The 21,831-nt window shown below is 45.2% G+C and overlaps 1 protein-coding gene across 1 annotated transcript in view; it reads right to left on the reverse strand.

Moving 5' to 3' along the window:
• Positions 1-21,575, reverse strand: part of TRPC5 (transient receptor potential cation channel subfamily C member 5) — a 67,992-nt gene extending 46,417 nt beyond the window's left edge. The window contains exons 1-2 of the mRNA XM_066202371.1: positions 21,198-21,575; positions 3,702-4,223 (exon numbers count right to left, since the gene is read on the reverse strand). Of these exons, the coding sequence (XP_066058468.1) occupies positions 3,702-4,223; positions 21,198-21,575 (900 nt within the window). The remainder of the gene's footprint in view (positions 1-3,701; positions 4,224-21,197) is intronic.
• Between the last annotated feature and the right edge of the window lie 256 nt (positions 21,576-21,831).

The raw sequence follows: 21,831 nt of genomic DNA on the forward strand, positions 1-21,831 counted from the left end.
TTCTTGTGGCTCAGCAGAATGTTAAATATGAGCAGGAATCTGCCCTTTCAGACCTGACTCACTGCTACACTATGGTTGTTTTACATTATTGGCAAAGTAAAAAAAAAAACTTAAAGGACATCAAAATTCTCTTTGCATGCTGCCTCTGCTCTGATTCCCTAACCCAGCCACACACCCTGGATACACAACTGTGCTTTACGAGACTGGCAGCACCCTAAGAGATGACTTTTCCCCATCTTTTCTTAGAAATGCAAACAAATTAAGAAATGCAGAGCTAATTTGGTGCCAGGAGAGCACAGTGAAGAGTGATCCTCAACAGCTGAGCTGTGCCTTTTCCTATTAGGCCCTCAGTACTCTTTCTCCTTCCAAAATTAGTCATGAATAAAAGAACTAGAAAAGTAATGATATGAAGACAAATGCTACACACTACAGAGCGTTTATGAAAAGCCTGCTGGTCTCTTAGACCTTAATTACTGTGATTCTTGGAAAATAATTTCTTTAACAGTGGACTGAGAGAACTGATGTGTCTAACTCATTGTGTTCCACAGCGTTTAGTGTTGTCCTCATTTTTCCCTCAGATTTTGTGACTGCCGTGCAAACAGATATCACAACTATTAAGTCCTTCCCATCTCCTAGACAAATGATCACAGTGGGTTGAAACTGAGGACACAACCATTCTACACTTCACATGAGAAGGGAGAGGGAGCTTGAGAACATTGCACAGCATGTTTTTACCATTTACTGCAATAAAATATACTACAAAGCTACCTTAGGGCACATTTTAATCTTTCTTGTGTAATTGATTTTTTTTCCCCCTTCTGTGTAAACAGTAATTTACCTTCTAGGATTTACGGGCTTATTAAAAACAAACAGGAAAAGCAACAAATTTATTCTCGATTGTTTTGGCCCTCCTCCAAAGAAGAACGGTCTTCTTCCTCATGAGCAACACGTTTCTCAGTTTATAAAATATTTAGCACGTGTCATGTTTGGGAGTAATCAAAACTTGTACCTCCCAAGGGGTTTTTTTGGGAAAACAAACAAACAAAACCAAAAAAAACAAAATGAACAAACAAACCAACACCCATCATAATAGGAGATTTTTCTAGCCTTTGTAGAGACAAAGATCTCTTCACCCATCTCTCCTTAACAGCTTCTCTAAAAAGACTCTTGAAGTTGACCTTATCTGCCTGAAATGGAATCATTTTGGGGAGAAATTTTCAGGTTTATTTCGCTCAAAAAGAAAAAAAAGTTGCCGGACATTTGCTGAAATCAATATGAAATGACATATTCTTTGGGCCGAATATAAAGATTTAACAACTGCAGTAACAACTGACACCCCGGAAAATAACCAAAGTCCACGTTGGATTCTTCTCTTAGGCTGCTAGAGATTTGACTTTTGTCTTTGTCAATGTTAAGGTGTAAAAAGCTTCTCCATCCAATCCAATCCCATTTAACGTTAAGACATAAAATGCTTCAGCAGAACAAGATGATCCACTTTTCCAAGCCTGCTGTTTTTCTCTGCAGAACTGCCTTTCATGAAAACCAAACCTTCTTCTATTTTCCTTCCCGTCCCCACAAAAATCCTCTCAATCTGATACTCTCCAGTCAGGATTAAAAAACATTTCTCAGCGTCTCCCTGGCAAAGGTTCCTTCCCGTTTTTTTCAGAAGCTGGCAAGGATGTTTGTATCTTGCTTGATGTTTTGTGTTGTGCTAATTACCATGATAAGATGGGCTAATTATTATGATAAGAAAACCCCAGCCACCCCGCAGGATGCTTCAGGGTTTTTGTGAATAACCAGGTGGGATGACAGGGCTCAGTAGCTGCTTTCCCAACCTCATTCATTCTGCCCCTGCCCACCAGTATTCCACCTGAAAACAGCACTGACTTTGGCTGGCAACACCAAGCATATTTGCTATCATTTTTAGGCTGGAACTGTCATGAATATGTCACAAAACATGGAATTTGTCCATATGCTTGGAATTCAGTCAAATACGCCTAAGAAAGGGAAAAAAAAAAAAAAAGAAGAAGAAGATAAAAACTGTTAAGAAAGCAGGCAACGATTAAAAAATTTAAAATGGAAAAGCTTCAGGACTGTTCAGCACCACGTTTCAAACTCAGTGAGCCGCTTCAGACTTGCAGTTTTGGGTGTGAACACAAGGTAAGAGCAGCCACAGATTCACACCTGGAAGTCACCAGTGACACAGTGGGACCAGCAGTGCTGGGGGGAACCTGCAGCTCCTGCCTGCAGAGTCTGGGCCTGTGGAAAAACAGAAGGAGAATCTCTGCTCCTTCTTGGATTCAATGAACGTTGACCTGATTGCCTGGCTTGCCCTTCTCCAGAGCAACTCTTCACTGCCTGTCCGTGTCCCTAAAGCGCTTGTGGTGTTACCCAACCCTGTCACAGAGCACGAAACACAACCTGACACGACACCAGTGAGCTGACACTCCCCTGGAGCAGCCCAGGAGGAGCAGGAAGCTGCCAGGTGCTGGATCCCAGGAAATTTGAGGCTTTGGCATGGAGGGTCTGGCACTGGGGGGGCACAGCAGCCCAAAGGAATGAAAGGAAATCTGCATCTTTCACCTCCTGGCTGTTTGTACCTCAGGTGACCCGTGCAGCCCTTCAGGGAGGTGAAATGGATCACACCATGCTGGGTCAGCGTTGGATGTGGGGAAGACAGTGAAAAGAGGAATGGGACAGGATCTTCGGCCACTCAGGTGACCCTCCAGACACAGAAGAATGTAATGCACATTGAAATTCTGTTCCTCAACCAAGCAACTAAATTCCTCCTTCAGATAACCTGGAACACCGCTGGCCAACAGCAATATATCATCTCCTAAATTCTGTCTGGATTTGGAAAGAGAGAGGAAATCCAGAGCCAACTAATGAAACTGTTGTCAGCATTCTCCTGGGGTTCGTGGCCTTTATTGAATCAACTTATAAATCTGTGGATTTGCAGGGCTTCCGAAAGGCTCTGTGCCCTTTAGCTGAAGTATGGCTTCCCTCTCTGCAACTATGGGCAGGAGTTTGAATTTCTGGGAATTGCTTCTCAGTTCCTAAAACAGAGATGGGTCGAGGACCCAGGATCAAGAGGTGTCACAGGTGTGAAGAAATATTTGCACCACATGAGTGTTTCCAGAAAACTGCTGGCAACTTGGAGACCTGGGACTCTGGGAGTGCTCCCAAACCTCTCCTGCTCTCCTTAGCTGCTGTCACATTTCAAGTTAGTGCTGAATGGGTGCTTGGAAGTGCCTGGTGGTGCAGGGAGTGAACTGCGTGCTGTTCAACAACTGTGCTGTATTATTTCCCGCACTCCATGAGGGAGCCAGTCTTCTTCAGGAGCCAGGAAACCCCTTCTAGCTTTGGCTTCCTGTACAAAAGCAGCCACTGGGAAAAGCTTTCAGACCTGGAAATGTCTGAAGGCTGTTCTTTGCAGGGGCATGGGTTACAAGGAGATGGGATTCAAGTAGCTTTGGGACAGAAATTATTGGTGCCACAGCCCACTGCAGCAAGTCCCAGTCTTGTTGCCCTCAAGAGTTGTCAGATTCACGCTGTCACCAAGGTGCCCTGAGCCCCCTGGTTTGGGACTAATCCACGTGCACATCAGAAAACGCCACCTGAGAGCCAGCACTGAACAAACCCACAGCAACTCCAGAAATGGATTATTCTACCCAATACCTTCACATTTAGGCGACCCTTACCTCTTTCTGGTGATACTTTATTGCTACCTTTAGCTTCGCCAAATCGTGACACTTTTGGGGATCCAGCTCCTCGCTTTGATCATCCCTGTGATTGAGGATGATCTCCAGCTCCCGGGAACTCCGGGCTTGGTCCAAAAGGTCCTTAGCAAAACGCTTGCATTGCTGTGAGAGCTCCTCATATTCAGCCTTGAACTCGTTTTCCACCTTGCTCAGCTCCTTCAGCTCCCAGCCCAGGCGGAAGGCGGTCAGGATGGGATCCTCGCTCGATAAGGCAATCAAGGAAGGGCTGGCTAAGGCTTTGTAGATGTTCAGCCTCGACCTGGAGTGCCTCAGGCTGTCCACCTCGGAGCTGGAGACACACTCCACGCAGTTGCACCTGATCTGGTGCGGGCGTGGGATGGTCACCCGCCTCTGGACCAGCAGTTTGATGATCTCGTAGTTGTTGGTGTGAGCCGCCAGCATGATCGGGGTGATGTCCGGGGTGAACTCCGAGAACTGGGTGTCCATCATCAGCGTGGGGACCTGCATGGAGGGATAAACCACAAGGGCAAAAAGTCACACCTCACGTGGAGCAGCACAATTCAGAAGTCCCTCTGTGGGAGCTGACAGTGGTCAGAACATGGATTCTCAGGCTCCAGGCAGAAGCTTGGGGCCTGTGGGAAAGCCAAGGACAGAACTCTCTCAGTCTGTCCCGGGAAATTGTGAGGAGGAACCCAAAACAACCTTGTAGATCTCCTCCTCCTGACACCTTGTGTTTTTCCAACTCATTTACTGGTAGAGATGTTTACAAAAAGGTGCTGCCCCAAAGGACCAATCCCATTCATTGTACTGAAACACTTTATTAAAAAAAAAAACCAAACTACTTTGTAAAAACTTTGCTCTAAGCCCTCTGAAGAAATCAAAGTTCTAGGTGTTGTTACATGAGCCGTCCTGAATAGTAACAATAGTGCCTCCTTCATACTTTTGGAGTGATGTCATAACAAAATGGGGTTTTGTGACACTCTCTCTGATTTAAATGCTGTTTTAGGCAGGCTGATCCACACACTGCTGTTCTGGCAAAAGCGTTTTCCCCCAAATCCTGCAAATCGGCCTCCTGACCACTCCTTCCCAGTCTGGTGTAAAAGTCAGTCCCATCCCCATCCAAATGCTTCATACGTGAATCTGGTCCAAAATAGGGATTGGCTCATATATCAAATGGAAAAAAAAAATGGGATGGAGGAAAAAGGGAAGAAAAAAGGCCCAGGTAGTTACACAAAAAGAAAGAAAAGTCTAGAAAAGAATGAACACTGAATAGACATTATTTGCACATTATTTGCAAATAAACACATTATTTGCACTGTATATCTGCATCAGCAGGCCAAGACAAATGCCACACACAGATCCTGCACACACCAAACCCTGGCCTACAGTTGGGCAAAACTCTTCTTCACTTTTCCTCGAGTTTTTTATTTGAAAATATTTTTCAGTGTAAGGATACATTACATAACTGCCCTCAGAACAGACTTGTGGGGTTTTTTTTTAAAAAAAAAACGGATTTGAAAAAAATTAAATGCAAAATTAATGATCCATAGCCCACTACAAATAAGCCACTCCAGGGTGTGCATTATCCAGCTACTGCTGCACTTCTCAAAAGATGAGCTTAATGCACACCCTGTTGTGTCTTATTACTATATGCAGAGTGCAAAATTAGATGGGAGCGCTCTTACATCACAAGCACCCAGTGTGTTTCCATTTGCAGGCAGGCAGCTCCCTTTGTTGTGTGTTAATCACTGCTCAGACACTCTGTCCTCCCCTGCCCACCGCTCCTGCCCTGGCACATCCTGCTGCTCCAGGGGGCACGGCTGGGTTGGGGCAACGCTGGGTCAGCTTCCCTTGGCAAGGATCAAAGGTGTAGGGGAGAAACTGCTGCCAGAGAGTCCTAATGGCAGGAAACCTTCCTCAGTCTGCCTAAATCTGTGGCACTTCTGGCTTCTTTTTTTTTTTTTTTTTTCCCTTACCAAGGTCAGGATGAATGATACCCGGGAAACGTAGATTTCGAGTTGGGACTTGGATGTTTATTGTTTCTTATCTATTCACAGACTCACGAGCCGTAAGGTCTAACTAGCACGTTAGAGAAATGAGGTGAAATGGCTTACCTCTAACTCTTTCCAAGGTTATTTAAGCAATAATTACCCAATAACGAGGTGACACCTCTATTATTTATATTTCTGACCCAATAATGACCACCCAAGGCCCGCAATGAAGACCTTTTTCACCCAATTACAGAAAACCTCCCAAACTCATGAAGAAGGAAGAAGGTGATGAAGAAGGACCTAGACAACACCTTAAATCCTCCATCTTGACTCACATGTATTACTGTATACTAAAACCACAAAATCTAAGTTTCCAGCATTCCAAAATAAACCCAAACGCAAAGCAGTGATGGAGGCGCATGAGGTAAGAAATTCCTCTGCAGGATACACCTGAGGCTGGGTGATGAGACCTCCGGCCTCAGAATCTCAGTTCCCTGGGAGTTAAGAGCCTGCAGAGCCAAAGCTGATCGATAAATCTTTACACGCAGGAGCTGTTCATGCCAGACAACACACTGCCAAAGGTGCTCACCACGCTGAGGTGCAGGGTCAGCAAGGCTCGCTGGGTGGCTGCAGGGATTTTGGGGGACAAACCTGCTCCCCTGGATGTGGCACATGAGGAGTTAAATCCCTGGCAACCTGCAGGCACAAAGGTGTGGAGAGGCTTTGCTAAGCACAGCTGGTCCCCACAGAGGCAGGAGGGAGAGAAAACAGTCCTGAGGATTTGCTGTGCGTCGTGGAGGGCTTGGTGTCCCTTAGCAAGGTTGGAGAAATGTATTTTAAGCTATCCAGGAACAAATGGCTGAACGCAGCTCTCTGTGCAAGGTCTTGCACTCTCTTCCTTTCCCTTTGCTTAGCTCGTTTAGGTAGTTTGTTAAATGTCAAGAGAAAGGTGTGGGCTTTTTTCTCTTTCTTAGAAGCTTTTTATTTTTTTTTTTAAGACCTGATGCTCGAATATAACTGCATTTATCTTTCTTCCTGCCCTGTTTCAGTCAGTGACTGGCTGCTGTATTCAGAGCCTGTGCCTCAAAGGAAGAACACTTTTCCTCCTCTATCACTTCTATTACTGTCAAGTTTAATCTTGTTTTTCTGTATGGAAGTTATTGTACCCAGGGCTGCAAAAAGGATTTTCAGCTTTACACAGATGAGGAATTCATGTTGTAGGAATATGAAATGGGAGCTCGAGGAGAAGGTAGTGATGTTACAGGTGGGGATAGTGCTAATCCTGTCTGCTCCAGAGGCTTTCTAAATCTGGATCTGGGGCACTCAAAATGGCTTTCCCAAGGTTTGGGATGGAATTAAGTGATCTCTCATCCCTTATTCTGGCTCCTATCAAAAGCCCTCACCCCCAAAACAGAGCAGTGCCTCATGAGAGCTGGAGCAGTGGTAGGGAAGGCGTTTCCCTGGGCAGCTCACAGCACTTTTCATGAAGGGATAAAGGGGGAAATGGTGGTGCAGGGAGACACAGAGGAGCAGATGAGTGCAAGGCCTCCACTGACAGGAGCTGGAGTTATTTCTGAGTAGCAAAGCTAAACCAGCACAACACAGAGCAGGGACAGTGTGACCAGGGGCTGCTGCGGCCTCTTCTCTGTGCCTGCCTGACCCAAAGGCCATCAACTGGCCCAAAATTGCCTGTCTTGTGATAAATATTTTTGTTGTCTTCTCACACAGCGTTTTTTGATAACCTGCATCCTAAACTGTCTGTTTTAAAGCTGTGGCTCTGCAAAGCCTTGGCTCGAGGGCTGTGCTCTCTCCCTGGAGGGGCGGCAGAGATTACAGCAGCACTGATGTTCCTCCTGTGATGCTCTGCCCTGTTGAGTTCATGTTTAGATCAGCTTCTCCTGTGTCTTGGATTAACTTGCAGCGATGGAAGCAGCAGAGCAATTATTTGTTCTACCCCAAGGGCTCTGCTAAGCTCTTCCAAGGTTACTTTCATTAAGTGACCTGAAAAACAAAATTCTTTTCCATTAACCCCATCACCTGACACCAGCTGTTAACCCCAGTCCTTCAGGACCTTGCTGCCACTACCTGCACAGGAGCAAACACCTTGTCTGCATTTCATCCTGGCTCTTTTCAGTTGAGCAATTAATTGCTGCCATCAACAACAAGTGACTGAATGCTCGTTATCATCTGCCTAGATTTAATCCTCGTAAGGTGGCCTGCTTACCCCTGTACAACTGCTGCTCTGAAACACGCTGCAGCCAGTGAAAAATCCCCTTTATTTGAAAAGGAGAGTGAAGAAACAAGCTTAATTCATTAAAGGAGAAGGATTAGCTCACATAAAAGCGCTGTTCAGTACAGCTAAGCTCTCCTCTGAATGGAAAAATAAGTTTTCCAGCACAACAGTACACTGCTGGAAAGGAGCTCTGGATAGAAAGAGAGCAGGAGTCTCTGCTGTTAGTCATGAGTACAGTGTAAGAGGAATTAAACTACAGAAGGGGAAAAAAAAGAAAAAAGCTGACACTGAAGATCTGGTGGCCTTGTTGTAGGTCTTTTAGGAGTTTTACTTTGAATTTAATCTAGTTTGGTGCCCGTCCCTGGAGCAGCTCCTCTGGTTTAGTGCTGTGTTAAAGCAGCTCAAGTGCTCCAAGGCTGCTCAGCAATGTGAACCACGCTGCAATAAATGGGAAAACTAAGGAGAGTCAGCTCAAGAACATTCTCCTCAACCAAACTAACAGACTAATGGAAATGCACCTTTTGCCTTTTATGGATAATAATATTTTGTCTGCAGATAACTCATAGTGCCTTTACCTGTAACATTTGGAATTGCCCTGTTTTCAAGCCATCTGCATTTCACAAACCATCATCTCCCCTGGATCAGTGCAATAAATTGTAAGCATAACCATGACAAACTGTAAATACTTTATTAATCTGCACTTATTTTCAGCTTGCGTAACTTTTTGACTCAGCTGTGCGTTATAGAACATTTTCTGATTGCCAACACAAACTCGTGCAACCCTCACTGGAAAGCGGCAAATGTTACACAGCTTTCCTGTAAGCTCCCTTTAGGCACTGGAAGCCACCTTATGTGGGACCCAGGGAAAATGGGAGATGGCTGTATAAATTTCAGCATTTATTTTAGGTGCTGCAGTGGTGTGGGCTTCACTAACTCAGCATCTTAACCGGAGATGCCTCGAGAGATGGCTGGTACCAGGGTGATGCCAGTATTTATACTAACAGGGAGTTTGTGGTTTTTTCTCTCCAGACCAACTCTTTGAAATGATGTAATTTGGTTAATGAAACATAATGAACAACACAAACTGCTGTCTAAAAAAGTCTCGTACTTTAAGGGCTTTTGTACTGGTTATCCAGGATCTTTGTAACTTTGGCACAAGGCACACATTGTTGTACTTATGGGCAAACTCTGCTGTTATTGATTCCAGTAAAGCTCTCCCAGAATATCCAGCTGAAGAAAAAGGCTCTTCCTGGTCTAAAATCTCCTCAGCGACTTAAAATTTCCCTGTAAAGCCAAATAAGATCCCTGCTCCTCAGACTGATACTGCAGAACAGTGAAAATTAGTTACCTTTTAGTGCCTCTTAGCAAGCCAAATGCTGATACAAGGTTACCAGATGGTGCACATTAACACTAAAATAGGTATTTTGACTAAAATAAAACATGCTATAGAATCATAGAACTGCTAATAATTGTTAACTAATGTAATACATTGCTACTGAAAGAATGTGAAAAAGTAGATCTGTGATACCTGTACAACCAAACATCCTCCAGAGGCAATAAATGAAAATAAAATGTGCATAGACCGGCTCTAGATCCTTCCAGTTTTAATTTGGCTTCTTCCCCATGTGTTTAAAAATGGAGGCAGGCCCAAGGGATTAGTTCTCAGAGCTGAGCTGAAACCTAGTGCACTTGACAGTGGCAGAACTGCATCAGAGCTTGTGCTCAGCCATGTGTTTAGGAAATGCAGCACAGCCAGAAAGACTGTCAAAAGATGTCCCCATTTGTGGCTGATGCTACATAATAACTTCTGCTGGGGATTTAAAAAAAAAAAAAAAAAAAAAAAAAAAAAAAAAAAAAAAAGGGATTCAGAGAGGAGCCTTTGGGAGGAAAGGATTTTGCAAATATGCATTTTAATGGCCTGTGGTAAGTTCCTGCAGTCAGAGCCCTCTGTCTGTGTGTGTCTCTCTCCTGAGCCCTCTTCTTTCCTGTGTGTGGAGGAGATGAGATGAGGCACTTGATGATGAAATGAAGAAAGTGCAGTCACTGCGGCTGATCCTGCGAGTCACAGAGGGACACTCCCAGAATTACCTCGTGTTTGAAGCTCCTGCACTGAGCTGGAGTGCAACCTGAGCTCACTCTGCCCTGAATTCCCGTGCCTTGATGCACTTCAGAGCCACAGAATCCAGCAGGGAGCTGGGCTGGTGAGTGCCTGCCCCTGTTCAGCGGTGTTGTGCCACAGGAGCTGCAGCTGCTGCCTTGGGAAGTCTGACCTGGAACAGAGACTGGGCAGAGCTGGAGAATAAAGTAGGGATTCATTGAAAGGGCTTTAGGACCCACCTTGGGCAGGACGAGAGCCTGGCCAGGGCTACAGCCAAGGTGGACCCAAAATGGTCACAAAATGGACAAACGGTCACGAAGTCTCACATTTTGATAAGTTTTGGTCCATTTGCATTTTGGGGTTTAATTGTCCAATTCCAGCTGCAGGCTGTGAGGTCCCATCCTTCTTGTTCCTCCCTCCAGCCCACCCTTGTTTGTGCTTTTGGGCCTGAAAGTTGTCCTTGGTCTTCAGCAGTGAAAGGATTTGTTTTGTGTCCCTGCTCTGTGCAGAGCTGAGTGACACTGACTGTGAGCTCAGAACTGCACCCCTGGGCAGCACAGAATCTGAAAACATGGAAACAGAAACTTAAGACATCACAGCCGCTCCTGGCTGTAGCTTCTCCTCTGTGTAGGAATGTTTTACAAGCCTGCTGTAGTCCTAATTTATCAGATAGTACGTGATCTTATCTGCAGGGAGCCTTGGCTCCATCACACATAGTCTGGGGCTCACTCAATGGGGACGCCTCTGCAGGCTGAACAAATGTTGGAACCCTGGAAGCTGAGAATTTCAGGCTTTCTGTTCTAACAAGCACTGACCCCCAAGAAAACACTGCATTTGACCTGAGGCCGTGGAACAGGCTCCCAAAGTTGAGTGACAGCACTAAGATTACAAGTGTGTAGTTTGAACAGAAGTGTGTAATATCACAGAGTAGAAAACTTAAAGTTCAAGGGTTTAAAATACAGTAATACATATAAAGCAACATAGAAGATTTAAGGCTTAAGGTAAGTCTTTCTTTTTCACCTTCTTCTTCATAGTTTTAGATAGTTTCTTGTAATTAAGAAGAAAAATCCGCATTGCAGACCACAAATAGTTAGTTACTAAGTTAAAAGTAAAAATAATTTCAGTGTCCTTTCATAATTAGACCATTTGTGCTTGAAAGACCTTAGGAAGAAACAGAGACAGAGCCATTTTCACTTTGTAAGCCAGAACTCACAAACAAACACAGCACAGCCACAAATCCAGACAATAATGAAGCTGCTGAAGTGGCCTAAGTGACACGGGGACCTGGCCCACAGCGTGTTATGGGTCTACCAAAAACGCAATCTTATGGATCTTCCCAAAATGCAGAGACTCCCTGGCTGCTTGCTGGAGTTTTTCCTGAGACTGTGACTCCAACACAGGTGTAAGTCCAGAATTACTGACCTGGGAGTGAACTGAATTATCTCCTAAAGGCTGATAGGCACACTAGTTGGCATATTCCTGATGCTTCGGGGTTTTCTCCTCATTTGGAAACACTAAATGCTGGTTTTCTGGGGTTTTTCACCTTTCTTTATTACCATTTTAAGAGTTACTCTGTGACAGGAGCAGCTGTTCTGAGTAAAAGTTATTAGGGTTCATTCCTTATTTTTAATGCTGTTTTTAAGCTTTGAACCCAGTTTTATTAAAGAGTTCGCTTAATCCAGTCCTATAAATTTCTTGACTATTCCAAGAACCTTGGAATGTTGCTGCATCTGAGATATTTTTTCATTTTATGGATAAGCTTTCCCCTGGCCCCAAACACAACTGAAATAAAGATAGCCCACGGTTACCTGGAGTTTTGCAGGCTCTGTCTTCCAGATAATCTTTATTTTATTATGGTTTCTATTTTTCTAATATTTTTCAGGCTTTATTTTGGGAGCGAGAGATGTCCAGCTTTTTTGATTCATTTTTCTTGGTCTCTGTATTATCTATTCTTAGTGGTAACAAGGACAAGATGTGCTAATATAGGTTAATAATCGCGCTATCTACAGCCTTTTATATCATCTTTGTACATAAAGCATCCCTTCTTCCTGTAATTTATCACCTCGTGTGGATGAGAGATGTTTCATTAAGTTTAGGTGAGGTAATATGTTGCTAACAGGGCTTTTTCCTTGGGTTGTGTTCATACTCAATCACGTTCCTTTAGAAATAAAAAAAAATTAACTCAGATTGGATCATGAGACAGTGTCAGGGAGAGGAGTGAGTTACCGCACCTGGCGCCAGCCCAGCGCTGCCTGATGGTGCACAAAACACATCCTGATGCTCACAAACCAGCAGCTTTCATTATTCACCATTTTTTTCCTCCTGAGCTGTGCTTTTGGCACTGTTGTTTTACCGACCGAGAGGACGCTGTGGCTTCTGAAAAAGACCCCAGAGTTCGCAACAGCAAAGAAATGACAACCTAGCCAGGCGGCAGGGAGAAAACAAAAAAAATAAATCTGCGTGGTTGTGATCTTCCTTTATTCCCACTCAGGCAGCGACTTCTCCTGATATTCCCAGTGCTGGGAAGTTGAAAGCCTCTAGGTAATGCTGTGCCCCTGACGCTGCAGAGCCTGGCACTGCCTCATCACCCCCTGCCTGAGGAGTACTTGGAGCACAGCAGCCCTCTCTCACTGCCCTGAATTAAACACCAACAATTCACATGGCCCTGAGCCTCTGGAGCAGTTTTCCAGCATCCTCCCAAGGCAATGACAGAGCAAAGACCTTGGACCACAGCGTTCCCTCTTGCTGCAGCAGTTCAGAGACAAGAAATATTGCTCCCAGTCAATGCCTCTTTGAGATTCCACCACCACTGCCACCGAAGTGCTGCCCCACCAGGCAGTATTTTGCCATGGGATAGCGAAATACTGCTCACACAGGGATAAACAAGCCGTAAATGTGACTTTGCCAACCCAGCACAGCCCTATTCAACAGCCAGGTGAGGGCTGAGGGACTCCTGCTAAGCTGCCCTGCAGTTCTTCACAGATCTTTATGGATCCCAGAGCTTTGTTTTGGAGGAGCCTGTAATTTGTTACATTCGCTTTTCCCATGAAGAAAAGCTTCCCCCTGAAAAAAAAATGTGTTCTAACTATTGCAGCAGGAAGAATCTCCCACAAATCTGTATCAGGGGATCAGCCATGTCAGACTCCTGGGTTTGGGGTTTCAGACAGATCAGAGGCAAACACGTGTTGGATCATGCCGGGGGATGCTGTAATTGGGGCTTAGGAGCAAAGGGAGGTGGGTACAGTAGGCACATTCATGGATGCTGGGTAGATAAATAATGATTTTTTGAAACTAAACTCCTTAATCAACAGATCTACAGAGAGCCCAGAAGTTTCCTTGTGTAGCAGCACAAACAGGATTTTTTTTCCCCCCTATAATAGTTCATCAGCTGAATCCTGAGAACCCATCACATCTGACTGAAAATCCACTGTACAGAGTGCCCAGAGCAGGCAAGTGCTAAGAACACTCCTACAGATCAGTAAAGACAATTCTCTGGGAAGCATCTGGGACAATTGCTGACTTCTCACCTGTCTATATGTTCAATTACAAGCATGGCATGTTTGTGCTCGCTGTGATGCAGTTCTCGGCTTGACCCCCACCAGCATCCTAGGAAATAATAACAGGTTTTATGTTGACCCAGGAGAAGGAAGGAGCCAGTGCCTTACTGCCACTGTCAGGAATCTGGTATCTGTCACTGCCTTAATCATGATGCTACTTACCGAGTCCAGGAGATGTTTCGCCCCGGTTCTTTTTCACCTACATTTAAGATTATTTGGGGACTGAGGCAATGGGGAGGGAGGAAAGATTTTCACAGTTAAATGTAATCATTAGCTGAAGTGATCTTTGATTTCTCTGTTGTTTAGTTTAATTAGATGGAATTCATTTTGAAGGCAGCCGCCAGTGTCAAAGGCATGTTAACTATAACTGTGAATTATTACTGCATCAATAAAAATAATGAAAAGCTTGGGTGCTAATGGAGCCATTAGGCTTTGAAGCTGCTTCTCTGTTTTCAGACATGATCCTTCTTCCTTATTGTGCCTCTCAAATATTTCCACACTGAGAACTCGTGGCCATATTTTCCTTAACTGGTTCTATTCTTGAGAACCTCCTTTTGCTCAGGAATGTTTCTGACCAGGTTCAGCCTTTCCTTTTCACTTTGGACCCCTCCTGCTAACATGGAAATGACTCACACTCATCAGCCTGCTCCCCTCTGTGTCACAGTGCTCCACAGACACAACTCAGAGCTGCCACAGAACTCCTTGATACAGATGCCAGCTCCCAAGGCTCTCCTCTTTCCAACTGCCTGCAGAATCTAGATTTTATACTGTGAGATTTTTGAGACCTGACCTGTTGTTTCTTCTGACTTAAACTGCCCCATCAGTGGTAGCACAGGGCTGGCAATGAGTTTGTACCAGCAAGTCTAAAATCAAGGGCTGCCAGTGGTAAGGGCTAAACTTCACACTGGTTTCTGCACACAGGACAAAACTCCTTGTGTGAGTAGGGAAATAAGGCTAAATCACATTTTCTCGAGAAAGTTATTGGATTTGGGCAAGCATAAAATGGTTTAATGCAACCTTTATTTTCTGCTTCACAAAAGGCCGTCTCTACGGTGTGAATCTGTGGGATCTGAACAAGATTAAGGTGGATTTTCACTCATCAGCTCACCTAAAAGAGGATTTTTGAGGTCAAATTTTAGGTTCGCTAACACTATCCAGTGCAGCAATCTTCTACCAATCTGATGATTACCAACTAAGACTGAACACTTGCCTTTTATTCTCTATAGTTTCCTCTTCACAACCACAGTCTGGAAGAGGCTGTACCTGTAAACTCCTTTTGGAGTCCGTATGGGTCACACTGATTCAGAAAAGCCTTTGGACCATCGGAACAAACCGAAGCGCAGCCATGAATCCTAAAGATCCCTTTTACTTTTTATCCTCACGATTGAGGAATTGCGTTTGTAGTCCCATCTGTGAACCAGCTTAATTTGGAGCCATCTGCCACCAGAGCAGATCGCTAAGTTTGCCAGATACCAGAGAGAGAGAGAGAGATGCTCGTACCCTCCCTGTGTAAACAGCTGATGTCAGCCCCGAGTGTTGTGAAGAAAACAGCCACCGTGGAGGTGCTCACGAACGTGGAGTAATTCGGATGACTGATTACAGCTCCTTAAAGGAGGAAGGAGGGCTCAGCAGGCAGCGCAGAGCGTGTCTGGTGCTGCCGCAGGCTCAGCCCCGGCAGGAGGGATGTGAGAGCTGTGACGCACCTTCGGGGGGCTGCTGCCACCACTGCACAGCGCTCACCCAAGCAGCTCCCGACAATGGGCCCTTGAACGCCTCGTCTGGAAAATCTGTACTCGTTTCAACAGGTTTTGAAGTGTGAGGAAATACAGCTATTACTGGTAAATTGAGGGTGAATCAAGTACTGGGGGGAAATGGGAGTTTTCTGACGTGAATTTCCTGCTCCTCGCTGGCGATGGTTAGGTGCAGTCTCCAGCTTGGCTGAAAACAACCCACTGAATTGACGTTTGTATCGTAAAAAAATTCCATCTGACACCACTTTAAGGGGGAAAAAAAAAACAAACAAACAAAAAAAACCCCAGCAAAACTCGAAGATCAAATAGATTGAGAAACAGAAGATTTTACACGGAAGGATTCATTCAACAGGTTTCATACATACATTTCCTTGCTTGTACAAGGGACCATAACTACTACGTAGTAGTTACGAATTATGAAAAGTAGTAGTTATGAATTAAGAAAAAAGACAGTAACTTGAAGTTCCCTGTTAATTTCAACCCCATAGGACCCCAGCCAGATCTCTGTTTTTGCTGCGTGCCTACTGCCTTGTTTTGCCATTGCATGTACGGGACCTGTCCCATGCACAGACAACTTTGCATTTTAACATTTCCACCCCCAAAGAGAAAAGCCTGGGCCGAGGTCAATACTGCATCTACAGGTGCTAATTTTTGCTATTTCAGACCTATCCCTGCTCTTTCTGATGGTCATTCAGTGGTTTGTTGACTTATTTAAATAACATCTACATTAACAATAACATCCTTATCACTTGGGATGGATTGCCATGCCAAGTACACCGATATTACTCCTCTGCCACTATGCAGCACAGCATCAGCCTCTGCACTGCCCAGAAAATCAAACAATAACTATCCCAGCTCCAGGTTAGGCTCACTTTTATTTCCTGGAAAAATGCATGTTTGCTGACTGCAAACCTCTGCAGGAAAACCTTCCAGGTTCCACGAATATTAGTTTGCTTTGTTGTTCCTCTTAATATTCATGAAAAGGTTGCTTGATTTCCAAAGGCCTGTCATGAGGTTGGGAAAAAACAAGCTATGCCATGGTTTAAGTGACCAGTGACTGGTCAAAGAGAGCTATGGTTTATAAAAAGCTTTGAGGAGTAAGTGGAGTGAATTATGTAACACGTGGAAACTACAAGTGAACCTGTAAAAATCACAAAATTAGGGGAGCTCTTTGGTGACTGAAGAGGAGGACGGGTCATTCAAACCTGAGCTTTACTCTCCGCTGGGAGTGAAGCACATCAGGACATCTCTGTGCACTCTCCCCATGGCTGCACCATGATGACCTTCTCACTGACTCCAAAACCTCCCATAGCCAACAGCACCTTCCAAAACAGCTGCAGGATTATTAATATTATTACTATTATTACTATTATTATCATCATCATCATCATCATCATCATCATCATCATCATCCTGCCTGTGACTGGTGAAGCCTCCTTCCCCAGCTCCACCAGCAGACTCACAGCTCAGTGTCCAAACCCACAGCTCTGAGCTGTCCGGACTGGGCAGCACAAGACTTGAGGAGAAATGCTAAAAGATCTTAAAATAGCCCACAAACCTCGCTTGGAAACAAACCTAAAGAGAAAGGCATCCACTCGAGCACATCACTGCTGATCTCTGCAGCAGCCTCTGGAGCGAGGTGGTTCATGCTCTCAGGCTGCACATGTAAACAGAGCAATTTGCTCCTGTGCCGAGTGCGGGTTGTTATAGTTACTGCCTGTGACTTGCCCCTGCCATTGTCACGGCATTCGCAGTAAATGGCGCTTAAACAGCAGTCTAGCAGAGGTTTGCAGAATAATGACTCATAAAAATTCACTTAATCACAGGATCCGAGCCGCTGCGCCGCCCCAACCCCTTCATCCATCCCCCCCGGCCCTCACATCATCAGTGAGACCCCGATTCTCTTACATAAGGAGCACAGCAAAGGTCACTACGTGTATTTGAAACTTCTGCTCCCTGAAAAGGTCACGGTCCAGGTGGAGAGCAGAGCTCTTCCCTTCGGGCAGCTCAGAGGCGGGTCTGGAGCTCTCCTCTTGGAGGCTCTGTGGCTGATGTGAACCCGCCTTTGCAGGTCCAGTCTGCGAGGGGCCACGGCCTTCTACCTTGTTTGGGGTGTCTCTTTTCCTAACTGTGAAAAACGAGCTTCACTCTCCTGGTAAAATTCAAAAGTTCAATAAAGGACAATGGGAAACAAAGATAATAAAGCAAATTTTAACGGCCAGGTGCTTGGCATTCAGCCAAGAGCACACCTGCTATTTCGGAGACACCCTGTACATACCTTTTCCATTGCATCATCCTATTGCATATCCATAAACAATTTTGCGTATTTAAACTTTCCCCCAAACTAGTTTCCATGTGCCAGGAACTGTTTAGCATGGCTCCTCCTCGGCTCTGCCTTTTTAGAGCATGTGCATTTCCTGGCCGTGCTTTTAGTCTGTTCTTATTATCACCTCCAGCTCGGTTTTTGGTCCATCCTTTCTACAAACAGCAGTTGCTGAGAGTTGGCATATCAGTAGCAGGGGTCTTCATCATAGATTGTTCATTGGATATTAGCCCAACCAAGCAGGCAGTTCAATTACCACAAGCATAACTATAACAGCTATTTCACTACTCTAAGTTCAGTTAATAGCAGAAATAAAAACTATATTTTTATAGCAAAGTTACTTTAACATTATCCATATGACATCCATTTTAATATTTGCGAAAAGCCAATATTATAATATGCATTTATAACACTAACCAGATCCAGCCACTCCACGAGAGGCTGGAATGAGGCAGCCTGTAAGAATTGCTGTCGGGATTGTGGCACGGTGATAAGGCTGAAGATACACACCCATGAAATGGATTATGCTGAATGATGCTGCTCAGCTGCTTTTGAGATGCAAAGACAACAATTAACCGAGCTGACGTGAGCAGACGCAAATGGGAACAGCTCTTCATGCCCGGCAGCCAGAGAGAGACACCAGGCTCTGGGAGAGAGGCAAACAACAGCCTGCTCAGGGGCAGGCGGCAGGAAAATGGAACCAATGGGTTGTCCCAGAGCCCAGGTCCAGGTGAGTGAACATTTGACAGGGAGCAATCAGAGGATGCTGCTCCTGCACCCAGAGTGCAGCAGAGACAGGCAGTCCCTGATGGCAAACGGGCTGCCACACACGAGCCAAGGAGCTGTCCCCACACAGGCCTGTGAACCCTCTGTACATTTAATTAATAGATTACACTGAACCTAATATATAAGAAGTGCGCTGATACCATCTTACAAATTACACAGCCAGACAGAAACCCTCCTGTGAGGTGTGATTTTTTTCCAACTACTGGAACAAAAAAAGCGGGGTTTCTACACCTTTTAGAACATCTGAGGAGCTGGTGAGGACAAAGCTGTGCTAATCTGCTTCATCAGGGGCTCTTTGTGAAAGCAATTAGGTGTGGGGTTCCCAAAGGACCTTCTGAGAAAGGGTCCAGCAAGGACAAATAATGAATGTATACTGATACTGCTGTGGAATTAGCATCAGGAGCTTTTGTTCAGAAACCCCTCCTGTAGCAGCTTTGTGATTTGACAAAATAACCAACTTTGGCCCAGCCTGTCCTGTCACTACACATGAAATAAATGTTCATCACCATCACTGCATGAGCAGTCAGTGGAACAGCTGAAAGGGAAGTCCAGTCCTGCAGCCCTCGAGCAGCAAACACTTCCTGCAGTCTCCAGAAGAGCCTGAACCCCAGCCAGGGAAGTTAATCCAAGTTTGTTCATAGAATCTTGCACCAAGCCAGTGCCAGTTTAAAATACACTGATGAAATCTGGTCTTGTAACAAACCTTGTAAATAAAGCAGAAACTGGCACCGCGTCTCTTCTCCCCCACACGCGCTCTCCTCCAACTTGTAAACCCTGCAGCAGATCCAGTTCTGGCTACAGAGGGAGAGCTGGCACAGAGATAACGAAGAATGGAACAGGCCTACTATGAAATGGATCACTGAACTAGAGACACCGGGGCTGAATTTCAGCTGTAATAAAGCAACCTCATTTCACAGACCTCTGCCTCTGTCCAGTTAAGCCGGCAGGGCTGTGGATTTGAGTGGACACAAGTCTTGGTGTTCAAGGGATGTTACAGAAATCCACGTGAATCCCGTCGCTTGCTTTCCATGACATTTCAGGAGAAACTTGTCATTAGCCTGCTATAATCCTCATGCCACTGAAAAAAACCTTTTCTATTCTGCTTTCTCTCCCGCTGAGCTGAAGGATGCTCAAATAGAAGACCAAGGAAAAAATGGCTCATTCTTAATGGATGGTCTACTTACATTTTGTCAGACTAAAACCCAGTACTAACATTTCCATTTTTAGGTCAGATAGAGGAGTTTCATTATCTCTCTAGTTTTTAAACCACACATTAGAATCACAGTGCTACAAGCATGCACAATGCTGCCATTTCTAAATAATAAGCTGAGCACTCTCCAATTCTGTCAGGGTTGATCCTTATTGTTTGCTTTGGCTACACAAAATTACTATTGAAAAGCTAGGTGCTATGGGGCCTATGCATTGAAAACATTTTCTTCCATGATTGACTGGTATTAATCTTCCACATGCAGAGGGATGTGTTCCCTTGAAAAGGAGGCTTGATATAGAAGGATTAATCAAGTTTTGGATGTTCCTCTCTAAGCAGTGAATACACAAAAATTATCAGTGGTCAGCAAAGCACATAAATTATCCTAGTTATTGGCAGTAGTGCTTAGTAGGGCTTACAAGTGAGAAGAAGAAAACCAGGAAAAAAAAACAGTTGGGCTAGTGCAGACACTTGAAGTGACAGGATTCAGACTCAGTGGCTTTTCCACAAAGATCCTTATGTAACTTAGGGATGGCTGTGCAGCTAAGGATCCTTCCTACAAGTCACTGCTATAAGTTATGTCCTGCCTCAGCTTTGCTGCCCCGGAGCTCTCTGGAGAGGGAGACCAAGATGATCTGTCTGCACTACAGTGAAGGACTGAAACCCAGCAGACTGCTTGCTTGCAGTTGTAAATAAGCTTGTGTGCTTTCAGGATTTACTTATGGAAAACAATTCCACTTAATACCAGCACAACAGCGTGGCAATAGTTCATATTTGCAGATTGTAATATAATTTCAGAGGGCCACAAATTCCTTTAGAAAGTGCTTGCCTATAAATCAACCTATAAATCAGCGTGTCGACCAAACACTGCGGGGCTGGAAAGAACACTGAGTGAAAGAGAAAAAAAATGAGTGTTTAAGTCAGGCAGAACACATTTGCTCAGGCTGGAGAATTACCATCCAAACAGAGCTGCCCAGGTCTACTGTGGGCATTTAAAGCCATGGACCAGCATCAAGTGTTGTAGTCAAGACGGCCACAGCACTCAGAGTGCTTCAATAAAAACTTCGGGGGGGGCTTCAAGTATCAGCACCATGTTATCTAGAAGTCCTTCATACCTTTTCTAAATAGCAATCCTATGGGCAGCTCCACAGAGCTCTGGCCCTTTCTCTCCTTATCTCTTCCTTCTGCAGCTCCAGCTCACTGCTCTCCGTCCCTAGCACAGGCACCTAACCTTGTCTGTCCCTTGTACAGTGGCTCACCTTAACTGTCCCTCACACAACCTCCTGTCCCTTCCTCCTCACAGCACAACCAACCGACTCCCTCCCAGCTAACTCGCTCTTTTATCACACCCATAGCTGTGGGGGCAAGGCTGTTCCCACTCTTTGGCAATTAACACAACTGCAATACATCGGAGGCAGGATTGCCTTTAGCGCCATCTCTATCCGTCTTCCCACAATCAAGGACTTCGCTCTGGGCAGCAGCACTCTCCTAAGGCAGGACAACAGCTCAGAACCGAACAGCCAACCAACCTGTTTTTCACCACTGGGCTTCCTGTAGTTGAGCAGCAGCTCCACAGCTCCCACCACCTCCTTCCGTATGGCGTAGAGCAGCGCGTCCCCCACGTAGACGCTGTGGCTCAGCAGCAGCTCCATGATCTCCAGGTTCTCATTCTCTATGGCTATCAGGAGGGCGCTGCGCCCCAGGGGATCCATGCAGTTGATGTTGATGTTGTAGTAGATCTCTGCCTCCTGCAGGGCGTGTTTGACGCTGGCATAGTCCCCCTTCTCCACGGCGCTGAGGTAGGCTTTCTCTTCCGAGGAGAGCTCTGCCTCCGCCCGCACGATCTGCAGCGGGATCCGGTCTCGGTACGGGGAGAAGTTCACCTTTTTGTAGTATAGCTGGGCCATGGTTCATAGTGACCAGGCAACCTGGGAGGGAGGACAACCACACGTCAGTGACATCCCATTGTCATTACCATTCAGGACGGCTCATGTAAGGACACGCAGAACGCCGATTTCTTCAGAGGGTTTATAGCAAAGTTTATTGACAGACTGATCCCTTTTATACAGTGTTTGGGTACAACGAATAGGGTTGGTCCTTTAGGGCACCACCTTTTTGTAAGCATCTCTACCAGTAAACAAGTTGGAAAAACACCAGGTGTCA

This window comes from Chamaea fasciata, unplaced genomic scaffold, assembly GCF_029207755.1.
Source record: "Chamaea fasciata isolate MVZ Bird 193981 ecotype frontalis unplaced genomic scaffold, bChaFas1.0.hap1 SCAF_22, whole genome shotgun sequence".
NCBI classification, from domain to species: Eukaryota; Metazoa; Chordata; class Aves; order Passeriformes; family Sylviidae; genus Chamaea; species Chamaea fasciata.